The sequence below is a fragment of the Centruroides sculpturatus genome, unplaced genomic scaffold (assembly GCF_000671375.1).
Source record: "Centruroides sculpturatus isolate CEXI.00-Female unplaced genomic scaffold, Cexi_2.0 scaffold502, whole genome shotgun sequence".
Lineage (NCBI taxonomy): Eukaryota > Metazoa > Arthropoda > Arachnida > Scorpiones > Buthidae > Centruroides > Centruroides sculpturatus.
In genome coordinates this window covers 253,609-272,821 of record NW_019384630.1, presented here as the reverse complement: position 1 = coordinate 272,821, position 19,213 = coordinate 253,609, and the positions used below count along the sequence as shown (strand labels likewise).

Genomic DNA, 19,213 nt, shown 5'->3' with positions numbered 1-19,213 from the left:
CATTTCTAACAAATTCAAACAGCGTGGATTATTTTGGTTTAAAACCATCTTTTTCACGTCTGAGCATACCCATGGTGGCAATTGGATCATTCTGGCCGGCGTGCTGCTGCACAGATTCTTCGTGGACTCTCATGAACGGATTGTAAGTTTTTTCCGCACCGATAGTGGAAGGAATCGTTGCCTCGTTTTTAATTCTTTGATTCTGAAAAACAACTACTTAAAAAAATTCTATACTGCTACCAAAGAATGTAGTTAGAAAACAATACCTGTGACCAAGCTAGTTTTTCTCTGATGGAAGCATTACTTGGTTCTACATGAAGGGCATATTTTAAATTGTTTACTGTATATTCGTGACCACAATATACTCTCTGAAAGTAATTTAGAATTTATAATTACTATTTTATATTAATTTCTAAGCGTTAGCTAGTTATGAGATTTTACCGTATTATCTGGTAAAGAACCAAGAATTTTGACTAGGGCTTCGTACATTTGATCAGGTGTTCCTTCGAAAAATTTTCCACATCCTGCCACAAATAGTGTGTCACCTAGAAATACACACATCAAATTCATTATGTTAAAAGATTCTATCAATTTAAACTTTGTTTAATATCTGACCAGTAAAAACCGCAGGATCATTGTCGTGTTTTCCAGTAACGTAGTAACATATATGTCCGCTAGTGTGACATGGGGTAGACAAACACTTAATGTTAAGCGATCCTAACTACAAATAGAAAAATATTCATGTTAACATAAATATATCACATTAACAGACAAAAAAACACATACATACATTAATTTCATCTCCATGTTTTACTTTATTGTTTAATGCACCTACTCTTTCGTCTCCACCACACACCATTAAGGGGGAGGCAAACTTTTTCACTAATTTTTCATTTCCTCCAGCATGATCCCTTTAAAATTGCAAAATTAATCAATTCTCTCAAATTCAAATGAATTATATTAGACACTTACCAATGATGATGTGTAGTGAGTACAGTTGTCAGTTGTGCCCCACTCTTATTTACTGTATCTATAACCTAATAAAAAAAGTTTGTTATCATTTGATTATACTGAAATGTAATTTTTAAATTAGAAACAAATTCTTTCAGTTAAATATTATTGTCTTTAAGAAAGTTTGAAAAATGACTTTGTTATACTGTTGATATCTGTGTTGAAAAATTGAGTAACATGCTGTAAGGAAAAAGTTTACAACATTTAATATTACAGAGATGTTGATCAAAATATCATCACAATTCAACACACGGTAACAGTGGGTCCAAGAGGCTCTTCTACTTTCAGACAAAAATCAGGCCACTTACAACCACTGAAAGACAAGATTGAAGAAGTGCTGTCAAGGTAAAAGAAATACTTTCACTGTTTACAACACAGGTCTAATACCTAGTGCTATGACTTTTGAGTTAATTAATTGGCTATATATTTCAATATGACCAATTAATGATCAAGTAGCATTTCATTTCTGAGAACGTAGAGCTCATTTCAGCAACACAGTGCATACCTCCAGAGCCCATGTTTGCATTCATTATTATCAAAAAACTTCAGATGAATAGACTGATCATGGCAGTAATCTTTCTTCTGTTCAAACATGTTTGAGATGTAATGTGCCAGAAATTGCAACAAATGCTACATAGTCGAGCAATAAGTATGTTACACAGACAATGTCACTCGGGAAGATTGTGCAGTGTTATATATTAACCTATCTTGATGTAGTTAAGAACATCTTGCACCTGTGAAGGTAAACAGATTATTGACTTTATCCTCTAATCTCTTTGAAATTTGTTATTTGCAAAATTGAAAAAATATGTAATCATTTGCACATGCTACTATTTCACTCTTTCATTAAAATCCCACTAATTGTTCCAGGCATAAACTTTTCCCCACAGCATAATAATAACAAATATTATCTTTAAATATTATATATGTTTTTGGGAAAAACAGCTAAAATCAAATTTTTACTAATCTCTTATTTCAGAGAGATAGCAATTATCACTTAGATTTAAAAACAATCTTATGCTGCTTATCTTTAAAAGATGCTGTTGCTAAATTATATTAAAGACTTAAATTCCAATGATAAATTATAACTAAAAATTTTAATTTTAATTTAAAAATATACCTTTTCTGGATCAACAGGATCCACAATAGCTGCTTGACGAGTATCATCATCTATCAACAAATACATGTAATTATCTTCTAAAGCTGGTAGCAAATATATCTGCATTTCGGTCTGCTTTATATTCAACACCTTACTATGACAACCTGAATTGTATAAGTGATTTTTGCATGTAAATAAAACCATATCTTTATACAGAGAGTATAAATCAAAATTTTAAAACATTAAAAATGGATAACATATGACTGAAATTTTGCATCATATTCAAGTAAATTAATAATAATGTCAAACTTTGATTTTTATAACTTGTCGAGACTTGTTTATTTGAGTTATCTATAACTGGCAAAGATGCTTTCAGATGGTTGAAAATAAACTTTAACCTAAGTAATTCCAAACAATAATTTATGATGTAGAATAAAGTTGTTGGAAAATTTAAAGATTTAATTTTTACTTATAAGATGCTATTATTTCTTCTGAAAGTTTAAAAATTTAAAACAGGAAAAACATCTTCATGTCTTCAAAAAAAAAACCAACACCTTTGAAAAATAAAGCATAAGGGGCATTATCCTTTTGCATGATATTGCAAAAGGATAATGCTGAGTTTTCTCAGTTACTTTTGTTTAGACTAGGGTTGCTCAAAGATAGTCAAGGAGCATGGAGGCATTCTTTTCCAAGAGGTCAACAATTAGAAGCAGGGTCATCATAAAAGCAGATCATCATGTTTCCAGTGACCTGTTGACCCTGAAACTTCTTGTGTAGAAGATAACAAATCATACCACTAATTGTTACCTGTCTTCTGCACTGTAATGGAGGCATCAGGACTCATCTCCAGTGACTATTCTCTGCACAAAGTCATTTACTTCCTTAAAAAAGCATAGTACTGAAGCATCCATCTGATTCATCTCCTGTCCTCCATCAGTACATATGGGATCAAGTGTGAGCACTTCTCGTAGCCAATTGTCTCGATGCTTTGGCAGATGCTTCCACTAGTGACAGAAAAGTGCACGGCCAGATTTTGGATGCTTGTATGTTGATTTCCTTAAATAATGCCATCCATTAGCACTATACTTGGATGATCTGAATACATTAATAGGTTATTTGGAACCTTTCCTAACACTAAATGCCCATGTTGCAACACAGAATGAAAATTAGGTTCTGCTATACACTGCTGATATCCACCTATGAATTTCAGCTGCTCTGCAACCTTCTGCAACAAGAAACTGAATTACAGCTTGATCTGTTTTGGATGTCTTTGGTACTGTGGTAGCCATCATTTCCTTCTTGACACTACAAATTCACACACCTAACTAATATATCATTCAGAAATGTAAATCACAAATAGATTGTCTCAGCCACAGAGGTCACTTCATTCTGTAGGCAATGATTTGATTTCCTAATATTAACTCTCACAACTTTTAGTTCATGCCAATAAAACAATTTATTATTTTCTATTACTATAAAACATTACTGAAATTTGAATTATGTAAAAGTTAAAAAATTAATTTTCTAATATTTAATATCATGTAATTTTTCTATTATTGATATTGTTGTCTTCAAGAAAAAACAGAATTTTTGAAATAGTCATATCAAACTAAACGAACAACAAACACATTTTAAACCTGCATTAAAACAATAAAAATACACTGCTGGCCATTAAAAATGCTACACAAGGAAGGAAAGCAAATAGCAAAATCATATTTATTGTACACATACAGTATAATGGGAGGAAGACAATTAAATTGACAGGTAATTTTGAGGTACAGAGAATGTAGAAATCAGTACCCAGAGCAACTGCCCATGGCAGCAATAACAGCTGTAATCTGGCTGGGAATCGAGTCAGAGTTTGGCAGGTACAGGAACATAAGTCCATGTGGCTTTAACTCTATGCCAGAGTTCATCTATTGTATTGGTAGTGAGTGGGTGGTGTGCCAGTTTCTCAGCAACCATTCACCAGACATTCTCAATTGGTGACAGATCTGGAGAATGTGCTAGCCAGGGCAACAGTCAATCACCCTTTGTATTCTGGAAAGTCAGGACAACATGCAGTCATGCATTTCCTGGTGAAAGGTAGTGTGACGGTGGTCTCGAAGATAGCGCACAACAGGTCTTAACACATCAGAAATGTAATAGTGGCTGTCCAAATTATCAGTAATGCAACCAATTGCTGACCAGGATGTGTACTCAATGGCACCCCATACCATCACTCCAGGTGCTGGACTGGCATGACAATAACGAATGCAAACTAGCAATGATCATTCCCCTCGGTGCCTCCACACGTGGATATGGCCATCATATCCATGTATGCAGAACTGGACTTTGTCTGTAAAGACAATGTACGCCACTCCTGAATCCATTTTGTCATTGAACATACCATTGTAGGAGCGCCTGTCTCTGCTGCAGCATCAAGGGAAGCCGCAACAATGGTTGCCACGTTGATAATCTGTGGTGGTGCAGATGTCTCACGATCAGTGCAGACACTTTTCGTTCTGAAAACAACCCAACTTCCTGACTCAGGGTACATGACATAGCCATACAATTCCACAAGGCCATGCAGACAAGATGTCTGTCCTCTCAGACGTTAGTGACTGGAAGCTGCTGAGATCCTGCATAGCATTCTGAATGGTCCTCCTGGACCCATCGATTCCATATTCTCATGACAGTCACAGGATCATGACCAATGCAAGAGCAATAGCATGGAATGATAAACAACAGTTCCAGTAGGCTATGATCAAATTCTGACATATTCTGGTATTCTGGTAGGCATTCCTCTTTACACAAGGCATAACAAAACCTTTACACAAGCAACCAACATGGGAATGCAATTTCCATACAAGAAACCAGCTTTAAGATCTTCCCTTTGATACAGACTGTAGGTGGCCTTACTCCTACTTGCTTTGTGAGCATGCATTGAAATGCTAATCATTTGCATATCCAAGCATGTTGTACCTTTTATACAAAAAATTGTTGCATGATTCTTTCATGGTGTACCAATTTTAATGGCCAGCAGTGTATAATTATAATGTGATTTTTGTATGGTTCAACATATTTTAAAATCTTCATAATGTTTGGTTATCAAACAGAATATTGGGATATACATTTAATGTACAGTACTTAAACAGATTATGATATAAGAAGAAATAAGAAAAACTCTCTCTAATGTATTTTTCTTCATAAAAATTTTTTTAAATGTAAATTATTATTATTAATTATTTAAATACAAATTAAAAATACTTTTATATATTTATCAATTTTTATCAAACTGAATATTTTGATACATATGTTCATATGTTCAATTAATTTCATAGTTTTGTGCTATTATTATTATTATTATTAATTATTATTATTATACAGCTAATCACAAAAAATATTGTGCAATTGTTTCTTGAATACTGTTTTGATATGATTTAACATCTAAGAATGTTTTTATTTCTTGAAATAAAAAAATTAGAAAGTATCCAAGTCATTAAACATTTCTCGCATACTGCTATAATAATTTTAATAAATGAATATATAACTTCATTGGCATTCTAGCAAAAAGATGGAAGAAATATGAAGGGTTACAACTCAAAAAATAATCAGTAGAAGTTACTTTTAGGTAATTTTTTTTGCACAGGTAATTAAATTTTATACCAAATAATTTGTAATATATGACAATGAAAATTTAATTACTTAATATAGTAATAATGCATTCTTTTATTTAAAAAAAATGCACATATTATCAAAGTTTTAGTAACCCTCAACAATTCAAAGTACATTATTTATGAAGAGAAAAACTACTGTATAAAGTCCATCTTCGACACTCATTGCGCCACTTGCCAATGCGAACAATTGCGCCATTTGACAGTTTTCCATCCTATAATGGGATTCCTTATGCGAATTAGTTTTTTCTCTTTTAAAAAAATATTTTAATTTCATTAAAACAATGTTAAATTTCGAAGAATCAATATAAAATAGCTTAAAATTAAACCGTAAATGTCGCCAGAACAGGTTGCAAACATCTTTTCGTGGCGCAACGAGTGCCAATGTAAACAACTTGCAATTCTCTTTTGTAATCAAATTAAAAATGCGTTTGTATTAACGCAAAATGTGTTTTTATGTCAACAATTTAACATAAGCGCGGGAAATTGCGCGTGCGAAGTATTGAAATCGACAACGTGACGTCGCTTAGGCTTAATTTTCATTATTCAATTTAAAAATTTTAAGGTATAAAACAACATTTAATCATTGATTATTTCATTTAATAACATATAAAAGTATATTAATTAATAATGCGTCTGATTATTACCTGGATTACTTATAAAATATTTCTGTAGTTTCGCAAACCTGAAGAGGTATCGACTAGCGTAATTAGACAGAATCGAATTGAACATTTTTCTTTTTATTTTATTTTATTTATTAACTATCTTTTCCAATCGATATTTTTATATATATTTAAGTTTTGATGTGTGAAGTATTAATTAAATATTAAATATATCGAAGTTTGTAAAAGAAAAAAAATATTTTAAATACATTTTTCGTGATGAGTTAGTGGGCGTTGCTAAACGTAATTTTTGAATTTTATTTTAAATAATTTTAATTATTTTTTGTGTACAAAATAAATTAATTATATTAAATAATAATTCGAGTAGAACGTTAATTAATTTTATATATATATTTATTTGTTAATCTAGAAATTTTCCTGAAATTAATTTTATGTGACGCATTGACCGCCGGATGGCCGAGCGGTCAAGGTGGCTTCTACCGCTCTGGTGGACACGGGATCGAATCCGAACGGATCGAAAAATCCCAGGAATTTTTCGGGGTGGTTCGTCCGGATATGTCGGGCCCCGTCCCTCAACACCCGGCAGCCACATTGTGGGCCTGGCCTAATCCATAATGGGCTTGCTAAATGAGGCCTTCTTAGTGTCCACAGGGCGGAAAGAGTTAAAAAAAAAAAAAACTATAACGGGCCCGACTCTATTAGGTGGTGACGTTATATGAGTCTAACTTAAATGTCATTCTTACTTTAAAGGGCACACCACCAACTCTAAATACACTAATCTATTTTCTATGTTTATGCTCTGAGTTTTCAGCAAAAGCATTTCTTAATATAATAAAACATAAATAATGAGCTTTAAAACTCATGATCCCCCCATGATTTATCAAATTAATGAAAACTTTTTACATCTCCATTATGCCTCCATTATACAAATTCTAGACTAAATTTTGGAATTAATAAAACAATAAAAAACTGTAAATCTTGTAATGTCTTAATTTTAAAATAAATTACAAAAACTTATTCCATGCTTTTAATAAACTAAGACTTATAATGTGTAATGACTGGCATGTATGAATAAATTATATTGCACTAATTTAATTTTTTTTATTTACAACAATGGTTCTGAAACAGTTCATCCCATAAAGAGGATTAAATTTTCCATGAATATTATGAAAGTACATTTTAAAAATGTATTTTCATAATATTCATGTACAGTAGCATTGCTGACAAGTTTCAGTTTTTACAGGGCCATTGTTTATAACAGTCAGCGTATTTTTTGAAACGTTTTAATTCTACAGAAGAACAGTTATCCGATACTTTCGTCCACACATTTTCTTCTTGTTATCGTTCTGAGAGTTTTGTTTCATTGTTTAGCAGAGGAAGACGAAAACATTAATGGTATTAGACATTAGTGTATCGATACACTAATGTCTAATACCATTAATGTTTTTATTATATGAATAAATTACTCCTCTTTTTGTCGTATGCAAGTGTTGTAGATCACAGATAGTGAAAAACTAAAAACCAGAAAAATAAAACAAATGCAAGTCGTGAGTGATTTTGTAAGATTTCATTCTGTTTAATTAATATTTATCTAATGTCTTGTCTTTTTGTTTCTTTTTTGTGATGAAATTTCTTATAGAAACATCGAGAGTTTTTAACCAACTAAAAATCTCACTAAATGCTTTAATATCTTAATATCCACTAATTTGCCATAAAAATTGTTTCGCACCAGAAATTCCGCTAAATTTTGATATTTCCACCAGATCTAGTGGGTTTTCCACTATACTGGAAGGCTGTGAGCCGCCTTTATGCGAACTTTAAAAATTGCTTCTTGAATGTTAATGAAAGTAATTAAAAAAATAAACACTTTTATAATTATAATATACTAGGCGAATCAAAAGTGCCTTATATTCTTTACATTCCAAAATTACTGAAGATATATTAATTTTGTTAATGTAGTACGTAGAAATTCATGTATGGAGAATCAAATGGGACCTTTTTTTTTGTTGTCCTTGAAAATGATTTTTAACAGATAGAAAATTTCGCATTTTCACAATATGATTTCACCATTGTTTGTATATACGGTGAAATTTTCTGTTTAAATTTTTATATACGTACAATTTAAATGCCTCCATTTGAAGAAGTAAACATTGGACTGTTGTGATGAAATTTCGGTGCTTCAGTGGGTTCATGAAATCTGGCCCAAACATCGTAACTTGTATATCTAAGAATATGGTAGAGACATTGAGTATATCTTATAATCATTTTACGTATACTTTACACGTGAACTCCTAAACTATTGAAATTGCGGCAAAATTGATGCTTTTATCGTGTTTCTGGGCTTAACTAAATCCCCTTTCCATTTGAAAGTTCTGAGCTGCATTGACGATGACGCCCGCCAGCATCACCTTCACTCCCATACAGGTTTTACTCCGGTTACTATCTTTGCACGTGAAAAGTCAATCTTGTCAACCCTGCTCGAAATTAAAAGGTGTTTCCAGATATTTGAATCATTTTGTAATGTTACTTTTTAAGAAACCTAACTGTCTACAAGTCAACATGTTTGAACATGTTTGATCGAGAGAAGCTGTGTTGACGGCATGAAGTCGAGCGGTTAAGGTTAACCTTTGGGACCCGGAATCGAATCGGGACGAGTTTTTCAACTCATCCTGATTCGATTTTGGGGGAATTTTTCGGGTCGGATACATCGGTCTCAATTATTATCTCTTATTACTTTTTATTTAATTAATAGTATAATTTCGCCTTTTCCTCCCTCAATTGAATTTAGCGCTTTTTTGACTCAATCTAGTATTATTTGAAAATTTAAGGTGGCAACATTCATACAAGTTTTATTTGAAAATGGCGGCCGAGTCTGAGAAACACGTGGATAAGAAGATGAAGAAGGGAAAAAAATTCGTAAGTTCTTATTACTAGAAATATTACATAAATGTGATAAAATTATAACAAACAAAGTTATGACTAAGTAACAACTTTTGAATTAAGGATAATTTATTTTGCAGTTAAATAATTAAAGTATCTTTTTTGTTTGGAATTTTGATAGGGACTTCATAAAAGTGGTGTAATGTATGTTGGACATTTACCGCATGGTTTTTATGAAGAAGAGTTGAAGAGTTTCTTTTCTCAGTTTGGAGCAGTTAATCGAGTCAGAGTAGTAAGAAGTAGAAAGGTTTGTATCACTATTGTTTTAATTGTTTGAAATTTTATTATTAAATAAAGTAAATTACCGCTGTAATATATAATATTTCAATATTGGATGTAACATTAAACAAATGGAAGATGGAAACAAATACAATATACAGAAAGTTTGATAAGAGTACAATACATAAGGGTTGATCAAAAAAAAAAACAAGGTTTCATACTCGATCATAAGAAAGAAACTTGTCTGAGATATCGAATATAAGATTTATATATATATGTTGTATTGTTTGCAGTCATAGTTGTGGGGTCGAGTGTGAGGAGAGCAAGACAAAAGAAAATTGGAAACGATAAAACAACACGTCAGTTCACTTCCGGGTACTTGCTTGAACTTCACCTTTATTCCTTTTAGTGTTGCAAACCTCATTCCGAAAGGAATGAGATTACTAAAGCAAATAACACAAAATATATAAAATTTACAAAAAATTAAAATTATATACATAAACAATTTATTGATGTAATCATCTTGTTAACTGAGACATTTATCTGATAGTCTGACCAGCTTTTTCATTATAAGTTGAAAAAATCATGGTAATTAATTTTGTTAAGTACACCGTGTGTTTCTTTTTTTATTTTATTTTAAAACAGACATATTTATTAGACATTTTCAAACCAAAGAATTTTTTATGGGCAATCTGCATATAAAGTGCTATAAACAAAATTAGGACTACTTATTTACTGTGTCCCATTTAATATTCCATTGCTTAAGCTTGTCATTGTGGTCAGATGACAGAGACACAAAGTGTCTGTCAGATAACCTCACTTTGATATTATTACACTTCTGAAGTGTTTTCGGACAACTTATTCCTGTAAAATAATTTCTTCTTTTGCACTACATTATGGGCAACCTGCATATAAAGTGCTATAAAAAAAAATAGGACTACTTATTTACTGTGCCCCATTTAATATGCCATTGCTTAAGCTTGTCATTGTGGTTAGATGACAGGCACATAAAGTATCTGTCGGGTAACCTCACTTTGATATTACTACACTTCTGAAGTGTTTTCGGACAACTTATTCTTCTTGCAAAATAATTTATTCTTTTGCACTACACTTTGCAGGAATCACGTGATATTGCAGTGATCTCTTATTCCCAACATGTGATTACCTCTTTTGTGACTCTGAACAGCCTGTCTTCGGAGTCACAGTTTGATAAACTTTGCCTTAGTTATGCATCCATAATACTGTAACATTCTATAACAAAATCCACTGAGTTAAGATTTGACAATGGCAATTTATTTTTTGAGATTAACTTCAATAAAAATAATAGGTAAAATAATAGATAATCAAATTGCTTTCAAATTCAGATTAAATGCTTATTACTATAAATTTGTTATCTAAATTTACAAATATATATGTTTTATATAGCTAATCACTTTAATTTCAAAATTGAAGGTTATATAATAATAATATATATTATATGAAAGATGTGTGACCAATACCACATAAAGACGTTGTTTGTTTGGAAATAAAATATTTTATTTAAAACAATAAATGCAAAACATGTTATAGCAATGTTGTTAAAACATTTTCTGTTTGTGCACCAGTATTTTTTTTTTATTGCTGCATTTGAAAAAAAATGCAGAACTATAAATTCCCATTGTCGTCATCTGTTCATCTTTCCTTAATTTTAAGAATGGATTAAATTAAATCTGACTTACAGAACCTATAACCGATGCGTATCCAATTGTTCTTTCAACAATCAAATGTTTTCCTAACCCCTTCTGGTTCTTCATCAGGAGAACAGCTGGATCAAACAGCAAACAACGAATAGAAGAAGTTTGAATAAATCCGAACTTCGTAGAGTTTGAATCGTTCAATTCGCTTACTCCGTCACGAGACAAGATTGAAATTTTGTACTGGAAGGGATCACATGAGCTTACTGTATGTATGCCGATACACTAGTAGGTTTGCGAAAAACCAATGTGCGGATGATGGAATCTTCAAATCTTATGTCCAATCCAGGAAATGTACTCTGGTGTTACTGTGTTGTTCCATCCCTAGTGTCAGTCCATACGGGTTATCATTTATTTCTTCTAAAAAACAGGATAAGTTGGGAGTTGTCCTCCATAAGATGATGATGTCGTCAACATATCTTTTGTACAAGATAATGTCGTGGAGGAATTTCCATCATTTGCACATCGGTTTTTCACAAACCTACTAGTGTATTGGCATACATACCAGTAAGCTCATGTGATCCCTTCCAGTACAAAATGGCGGCATTCAGGGCATTGGTCAAACAAGCTTACACACACTCTTCCACACAAAAAGCACTGATGGAGGAGTTAAAATACTTGGAACGTATCGCCAGGTCCCACGGTTACCGAAATATCATACAAAAGATCGTGGAGGGCCACGAACAAACACAGGCTTCTTCCAACATTGTAGTGAACACACAAAACACAAGCAATAATATGGAAAATGTGAGGATACCCATTAAGTTCAACCCTCTATTGAAGTCTCTGTACAGCACCATTGCTAAACAACGAAAAGTCAACATAGCATACAGAAGGTGCAGCACCTTGTTTGATATCCTACGTAATGAAAAAGACAGATCCAGGACGGAGAGGTTATCAGGCGTACATAAAATTCCTGTAAGGGACAACAGGTTTAACAGAGACCTGGTATACGTGGGATCAACTAAATGCCCATTAGAGGTTAGATTAAAAGAGCATATGTCGGACATACAACACAACAGACACACAACCTCGCTCTCCACCTATGCCACTGATCCCGATATAGTGGCGGACTTCAATAGAGCAAGGATAATTGTCTCCACACCCCATATTCACCAACTAAAATGGCTAGAAGAGATGGAAATTTTTAGGGCGTATGACACATCCGATTGTATTAATTCAAGAGAAGAAATAGGCCTTTCCATGGCGTGGCAAAACCTACTCCATACAGAGTGATAACAAAATATTTTTTATTAAACCTTAAAAATAAATGATAATAGGGAACATGAGAATATTAAATATTTATATCTCAATAACACATTTTGTATCTTTCTCTTAAATTTGAACATCGACCGTCGAATTAGAACAATTTCAATTTCAATCTTGTCTCGTGACGGAGTAAGCGAATTGAACGATTCAAACTTTACGAAGTTCGGATTTATTCAAACTTCTATTCGTTGTTTGCTGTTTGATCCAGCTGTTCTCCTGATGAAGAACCCAGAAGGGGTTATGAAAATGTTTGGTTGTTGAAAGAACAATTGGATACGCATCGGTTATAGGTTCTGTAAGTCAGATTTAATTTAATTTATACAACCCGATGTGCAGTTGCTATTATATACTTAAGAATGGAGTTACATAGATGAAAGATAAGACCAGATATGGAAACCTTAGGGGCAGGAGGCTCCCAATTAACTATATACGAACTTCTGATGCAAACCAGAAGTAATGTTATTTCAATTTTCCCATGAAAGGTGTTACAGATTACTGGCAAGACTCTATTGTTAAAGAAAAAGTATGATGTACAGTAGCATGCCACTATTAATTTGAGATGGAGATCATATATTTTAAATTAAATAAATTAAAAATATGATTAAAGATTGCAGCCTGGCATTGTGACAATGTTTTCATTCCAATACCTCATGGACCAATACTTTTGTGAAATTAAATTAAAATAATTATAAAATGGAGTTTAAATGCATTTTTGTTTTTTTGAAAGTTTAGATAATAGCAGTAAATAAACAAGTAAAACAGCAAAACCGTATTTGGGACAAGACTATGTCTCGAAGACAGAATCACTTTGATGCTCAAGGGAGGTCTCGTTCTCATTCTTGTATCTTCTTTGATATCACTGCTTTTGGGTGCGATCATTCAAACTTCATTGGCCACAACCACGAGATCGTCCATGATGCATCTTCAATGAAATTAAGCTATCTGATTTCAAAATTTCTCTTTGTTGCGTGTCGGCTCGGGTTAAATTTTTGTCGATGTGTAACGAAAAGTTCCTGTTTTTGAAAAAAATAATTGTGGCTATTGTATTGTCCGAAATTGTTTTTTTATTTTGCACAAACAATATACAGTTTAACCCGATTATAACATCATCAGATGTAACGACAACCCTAATACAACATCAAATTTTTATTGGACCTACGATCTTACTATATTAGATAATGTTAAAAAAAGCCCACTTGTAACGACATAAAACCGTTTTAACGTCATATTTGAAGCACTTTCAAATTTACAAAATTAGATTACAAATTTTATTTAACATGGAAGAAACTACGTGTTCAGTACTAAGGTCAGAGTTCACTTCTTAGAATGACTGTTGGTGGTACTCTCCCCTACCTGACTTCAGTGGAGTGAGGTGGCTGTTTTGTGTGTTTGTAGAAGAGGGTTGCCATTTTGTATTTTATTTTGACTTGATTCTTGGTCCCCTGACTACCTACAAGTCTGGATTTTTTTATGCGCAAATGATTTGGGCACCTAATACTCTCTGCCAAATATCAACTCTTGACATGTTCTCCTTCATACCTCTATGCTGGTAAGAATGGGTGGCAGTATGATTTTATAAACAAGACATAGTCTTGTCAATTACGGTGAAATATGGTTCTAGTCATTTTGAAAAAATTTGTTTGTGGACTGATTTCAATTACTGATCCACTTATGACACTAAGTGTTTAAGTAATCTTAAAACATTTATAGCTTTTAATATACCAAGTGGCATAAGAAAATAATTTTGTACTGAAAGAAATTTGAAGTAGTGCAATCAACTAAAAATTGTCAAGTGGGATGTCTTTAACAGAATCTTTTTAGATACAATCTGAATCTGAATTGATCTAAACACAATCTGGTAGATTCTTAATGTTTAAATTTAACAAAAATGTTTGTTTAGTAAAGGTTTTGTGCTGGAGATCCACAAAGGTCGTGTTATATATTTTTTAGAAATGCATTCATAAAGACAAACAAACTTCGAATTACATTTTTCCAGACTATTTTAGTCATGTATAAACTCAGAATGAAAGATTGATTGTTGCTAAACATGTTCAGAAAAGTCCTAAAAACAATAAAATCTTAAAATTTACTTGAGTGGGAATTGCAGCCTTAAAACTTTTCTATCAAATTATTCTTTAAAAAAGAAAATATAATTTCTAGAATAAGAAGTATTAAATTTTTAATATTGTATATTTTTTTCTCTAGTAAAGCATATTTTTTCTGAATTCACTTTAGTCTATTATTATTTAATAACAGTAATTCATATATTACAATAGACTTATTAATTTGAACTCATATAGACTGCCTTAATCAGTTTGAATTAAAAAGAAACTATTTATAGCTGCTGCAGAACAAAAAATAATAAATTTAACAACTCAAAATTCTGTTTGCCATATGTTAATATTAAATCAATGAGAAATACAAAACAAAAGGTACAGTAATGCATTCAATGGAATAAAGAAAAAATTCATTTGTTTCTGTGTTTTTTTTTGTTTGATGTGACAAATTTTATCAGCTGTTTTGAAAAAAGTGGGAATGTAATAAACCATATTTCTGAAGAATACAAACAAAAAAATCTATTTGAGTTATGTTTGATCATATGATGTCTGTTGGCACACATAATCACAGCAATCTTCAAAATGTTATAAGTTGTGTGTGCTGTCACTGGTTTTCTACTTGGACTTCTTCCCTGCCTTCCCTGAATTTTATTCAATTTAAAGGCTTCTGAACTGAAATACATAATTTAGGTGTGTTTTCTTCATCGGTTATTGCCCTACTTCAACATGCAAGTTTCTGTTGTATCTTGATCCAAACAAACACAAAACTTAATGTTAACATGCTGTTCAATAAATACCATTTTTACAAATAATTGATTACTATGAACCTTGTTCACAATATCTGGATGTACTGTACTACAGCAAATGTGTGGCCCATTTGGATGATACCACTTCTCTGCACATGAGGAGTTTGTTGTAAGACAATTGAAAAATCACCATTTGTCTACTATACTCATACATTTTTGTATGGATCCAGTTCCTGAATTTTTTGGACCCTACCTCCGATGTGTATAAAAAATTGAGAGGCTTAATGGAAAAACACTTAACTTGAAAAACTACAAAAACAATTGGATTTGAGCATTGCTGATCTGTCTTTTAAGAAACTTTCACAGTTCAGCTGCATTTCCCATGAGTTGCATATCCAAATTAATAAAACATTACATATTAAAGTATTGGTGTAAAAATTCTTTTTCTCAAAACTTCTGATAGTAGAATATGCCATTTTCCACCAAGCCTTCAATCATTAAAATGTATTATCTTCTTTTTTTGTTACATTTTATTTTCATCATCAAAATTTCGTTAGAAAATTGATAAAATATTTTATTAATTTTGATTTTAAATTTTAATTGCCTTTCTAATTTTTTAATTCTTTTAAATCTTTGTTTTTTTTTAGACTGGAAGAAGCAAAGGTTATGCATTTGTTGAATTTAAATATGAAGATGTTGCCAAGATTGCTATAGAAACCATGAATAATTATTTGTTATATAATAAAATTTTAAAGTGTAAGTGAATTTACATTTCAATTCAAATTGATAAAAATCAAATACAATGACTCCATTCTGAGATGATGTATAACAAAATAAGAAAATTAAAAAGGGGATATAGAAAACTTTTTAAAGGAGATAGAAAATATAAGAAATTAAAAAGTTTCTTATATTATATTATTGATATATTACCAAATATTAAATAAAAGTAACTGCAAAATTAATTATTTTTTTAAAGATATTTTCAATATATATCTAGAGAAAGTGGAAATTTAATATTTGAACAGAGCACTAATGGAATAATCCAGATTCTAGGATAATCCAGAATTCTGTTTGTTTGTGTATGTGTATGGTATATACAGAAGTGTTGTTTTGCTACATAATTGAGTTGGATGTTGTATTTGTTCTAATTGAAAGCACAGAATCAGTGACATGGAAAGAAAAGAAAAAAATACTACAATGGTTCAATGGAGGTTTATAATTCAACCATTACAATAAAAACAAAAGTGTAAGAGACATTGCAAATATTGTCAACATTAATAAAAGTATTGCATGGAATGTAATAAAGTGATACAAGAATGAAAATGGTATAATTTCTGGTATAATACAAAAATAAGTGAGAGATTTTATGAAACAAAAGAAAATACTGAAACAATTTTAAAATGTTATCATGAGCACATGCCAAGAAAGAAACTATTGTTCAAAAAAATTAATCAACAGAAAACATGAATTTTGCAAACTTATGTAGCTAATAATAATAATTATTTCTGGACTAATGTTCTTTTTACTGATAAAAGCAAATATGATAGTTTGTGTTCTGGCACTTCAAAAATATCTGGTGAAAAGTTAATGAAGAACTGAAACTAGAGGACAACTGTTTTAGTATGGGGTGTATTTTGGCATATCATGGTTGTCTGCTGGGAGTAAACAGGTCATTTGTACCTACTGTGTTTGCGGTGTTACATATATTCATGTGGAATTAACTAATAATCCATGGCACCATGGACAAATGTATAATTGAATATTTTATTATGCTCAAAAGTTAGGAATATCTGACACTTTTCACTTTTATTGGGATAATGACCTCAAGCATGAAGCATATTATGTGAGACAGTATTTGCTCTTTAAATGTCTAAAAGTTACAGAAATCCCTCCCCACTTACCAGATATCAATGCTATAGAAAATTTATGGGATGAACTTAAAGAATTTGAACACAGCATCAAGAATAAAACTGATCTGAAAAAAGTGCACTTATCACAAAATGGAATGGAATTAGCCCTGAGTATACTGCAAAACTGATTTATTTGATGCCAAAGAGATTAAAAGCTGTATTGTACTCAAAAGAAGGTCCAACTAAGGGACTGTCCTCATTTGAAGGGGGGAATTGAGCTTTGGTAGACACCTGTTTGTTTCATTAAATTTTATATAATGTGTACATTTATTATATTTATTTCAAAATTTTTTGTGTGTTTTGTTTATATTTATGGGTATTTATCATTCATAAAGGGATAAAGGTTTTAAGGGAGATCGAGTTTAGTTGGATGTCTGAAGAGGGAAAGGGGAGTAAAAATTTTTTAAAAAATGCAGATGTAATTTATGGATAGTTGAATAATGTTGAATTACTAAATTCACTATTTTTGATAATAGGTTCTTTTATTAGTCTGAATATTAAATTTCAGTTTAAAAGTTGTATAAATTAGTCCCGATTTTTTAAAATTCTATACAATTTTAACTTTCATTTTGTATGTCTATAATATGTTTGTTCTAAATAAACCAAATCAACCTTTTCACACACACACACACAAAATGATTATTTGTTATACATCTGTCTGAATATTAAATGGAGTGACATATTTTTTCTTTATACTGTGGATACTTATATTAAAATCTATTACAAATTTTAAAATGTTCAGTTCTTAGTGTTTCACAGATGATCTAAGAATTTACTTTCTTCAAATTTAGGTTCTTTGAAAGTTGCACATTCAGATTTCACTTTTAGTTGCTACTTTCTAGAAAGATTAATCAGAAGTGTTACTGGCTTTTAACTCCAATTACTTATTTAAACACTTTTAGTTTTGTGAATATTGAATAAAATTCCAATAAACTTTGCAGAATTAGAAACTTGTATCAATCAAAAATAATAAAACTGAAATAAACTAGAAAAATACATTCATTACTAATACTAATAGAAATATGAAAATTAATTGAAGACACAGTCTGTTCAAAAACAGGAATCACCATTTATTTACTTCTAGTGTTCCAGAATACAACCCAGCTTTTCTTTTTAGGTTGCTTAATTTAAAAACAACTTTTAAAAAACACAGAAAAATATCCAATTAAAATTACAAATGTAAAAATTAGAACTAGTGGATCATACAGACATCTTTTTTTTTTTCCATTTTTCCTACTTGGGGATGTTTGAGCTTTATATCTACTGGAAAGTAAGCATTGGTAAATGTACATTTATAGCTTTTCCCTAGTGACAAATCTTTGCATAAGTTTCAATTGTAGAATTTTGTCAGATGGCAATTTTATGAAAATTAATTTGAAGACAGTCTGTCCATCATTTACTTTCCAGTAGTTATAAAGCTGAAATATCCTCAAGTGGTAAGGGTGAAAAAGAAAAAGATGTCTGTAAGACCTGCCAGTTCCATTTTTTAAATTTGACCAGGGCTGTGGAGTCGGAGTCGGGAGGAATTTCTGGCTAGAGGAGTCGGAAAAAATGTGTCGACTCCGACTCCCGCATTACTTTAGTTTTTTTATTTAAATGAAAGAAAATTTATTATATACTTATTAATTTTAAAATATTTTTAAATTTTGTAATAATTCATTTATTTTAAATACAAAATATATCAATTTAATTTATTAAATATGAGGTGTTCTTTGTAGTATTTGTGTTTAGTAGTAAAATTATTTTGACCCAATTGAATTTAAATATTTTGGATCATTCCTTTATTATCCCTGCTCTAAGTAAGTACTCTATTTTTCTGAATGAGCCAGACTAATTGATCAGAGTTCATATTTTTCTTTTCTGAACAAGGGGCTGAAGTAGCTAGATCGCACACTTTTTAATTGAACTAACTATTCTGGAAGGGTAAAATACAAATAAATATTAAAAATA

General features: G+C 31.2%; 2 protein-coding genes across 2 annotated transcripts in view; one reads left to right on the top strand and one right to left on the bottom strand.

The window, feature by feature from the left end:
* Positions 1-3: 3 nt before the first annotated feature.
* LOC111625737 (hydroxyacylglutathione hydrolase, mitochondrial-like) lies at positions 4-6,565 on the bottom strand. Its single transcript, XM_023368955.1, has 8 exons — positions 6,414-6,565; positions 2,132-2,274; positions 973-1,037; positions 791-911; positions 616-721; positions 442-545; positions 267-368; positions 4-202 (listed from the first exon to the last, which is right to left on the bottom strand). Exons 1-8 carry the CDS (start codon positions 6,496-6,498, stop codon positions 29-31), a joined length of 900 nt encoding a protein of 299 aa, XP_023224723.1. The 5' UTR covers positions 6,499-6,565; the 3' UTR covers positions 4-28.
* Positions 6,566-9,202: 2,637 nt separating this feature from the next.
* LOC111625736 (nucleolar protein 4-like) overlaps positions 9,203-19,213 on the top strand; it is a 39,433-nt gene continuing 29,422 nt past the window's right edge. Inside the window, exons 1-3 of the mRNA XM_023368954.1 lie at positions 9,203-9,305; positions 9,451-9,576; positions 16,001-16,109. Coding sequence (XP_023224722.1) covers positions 9,249-9,305; positions 9,451-9,576; positions 16,001-16,109 — 292 coding nt within the window. The 5' untranslated portion in view covers positions 9,203-9,248. The remainder of the gene's footprint in view (positions 9,306-9,450; positions 9,577-16,000; positions 16,110-19,213) is intronic.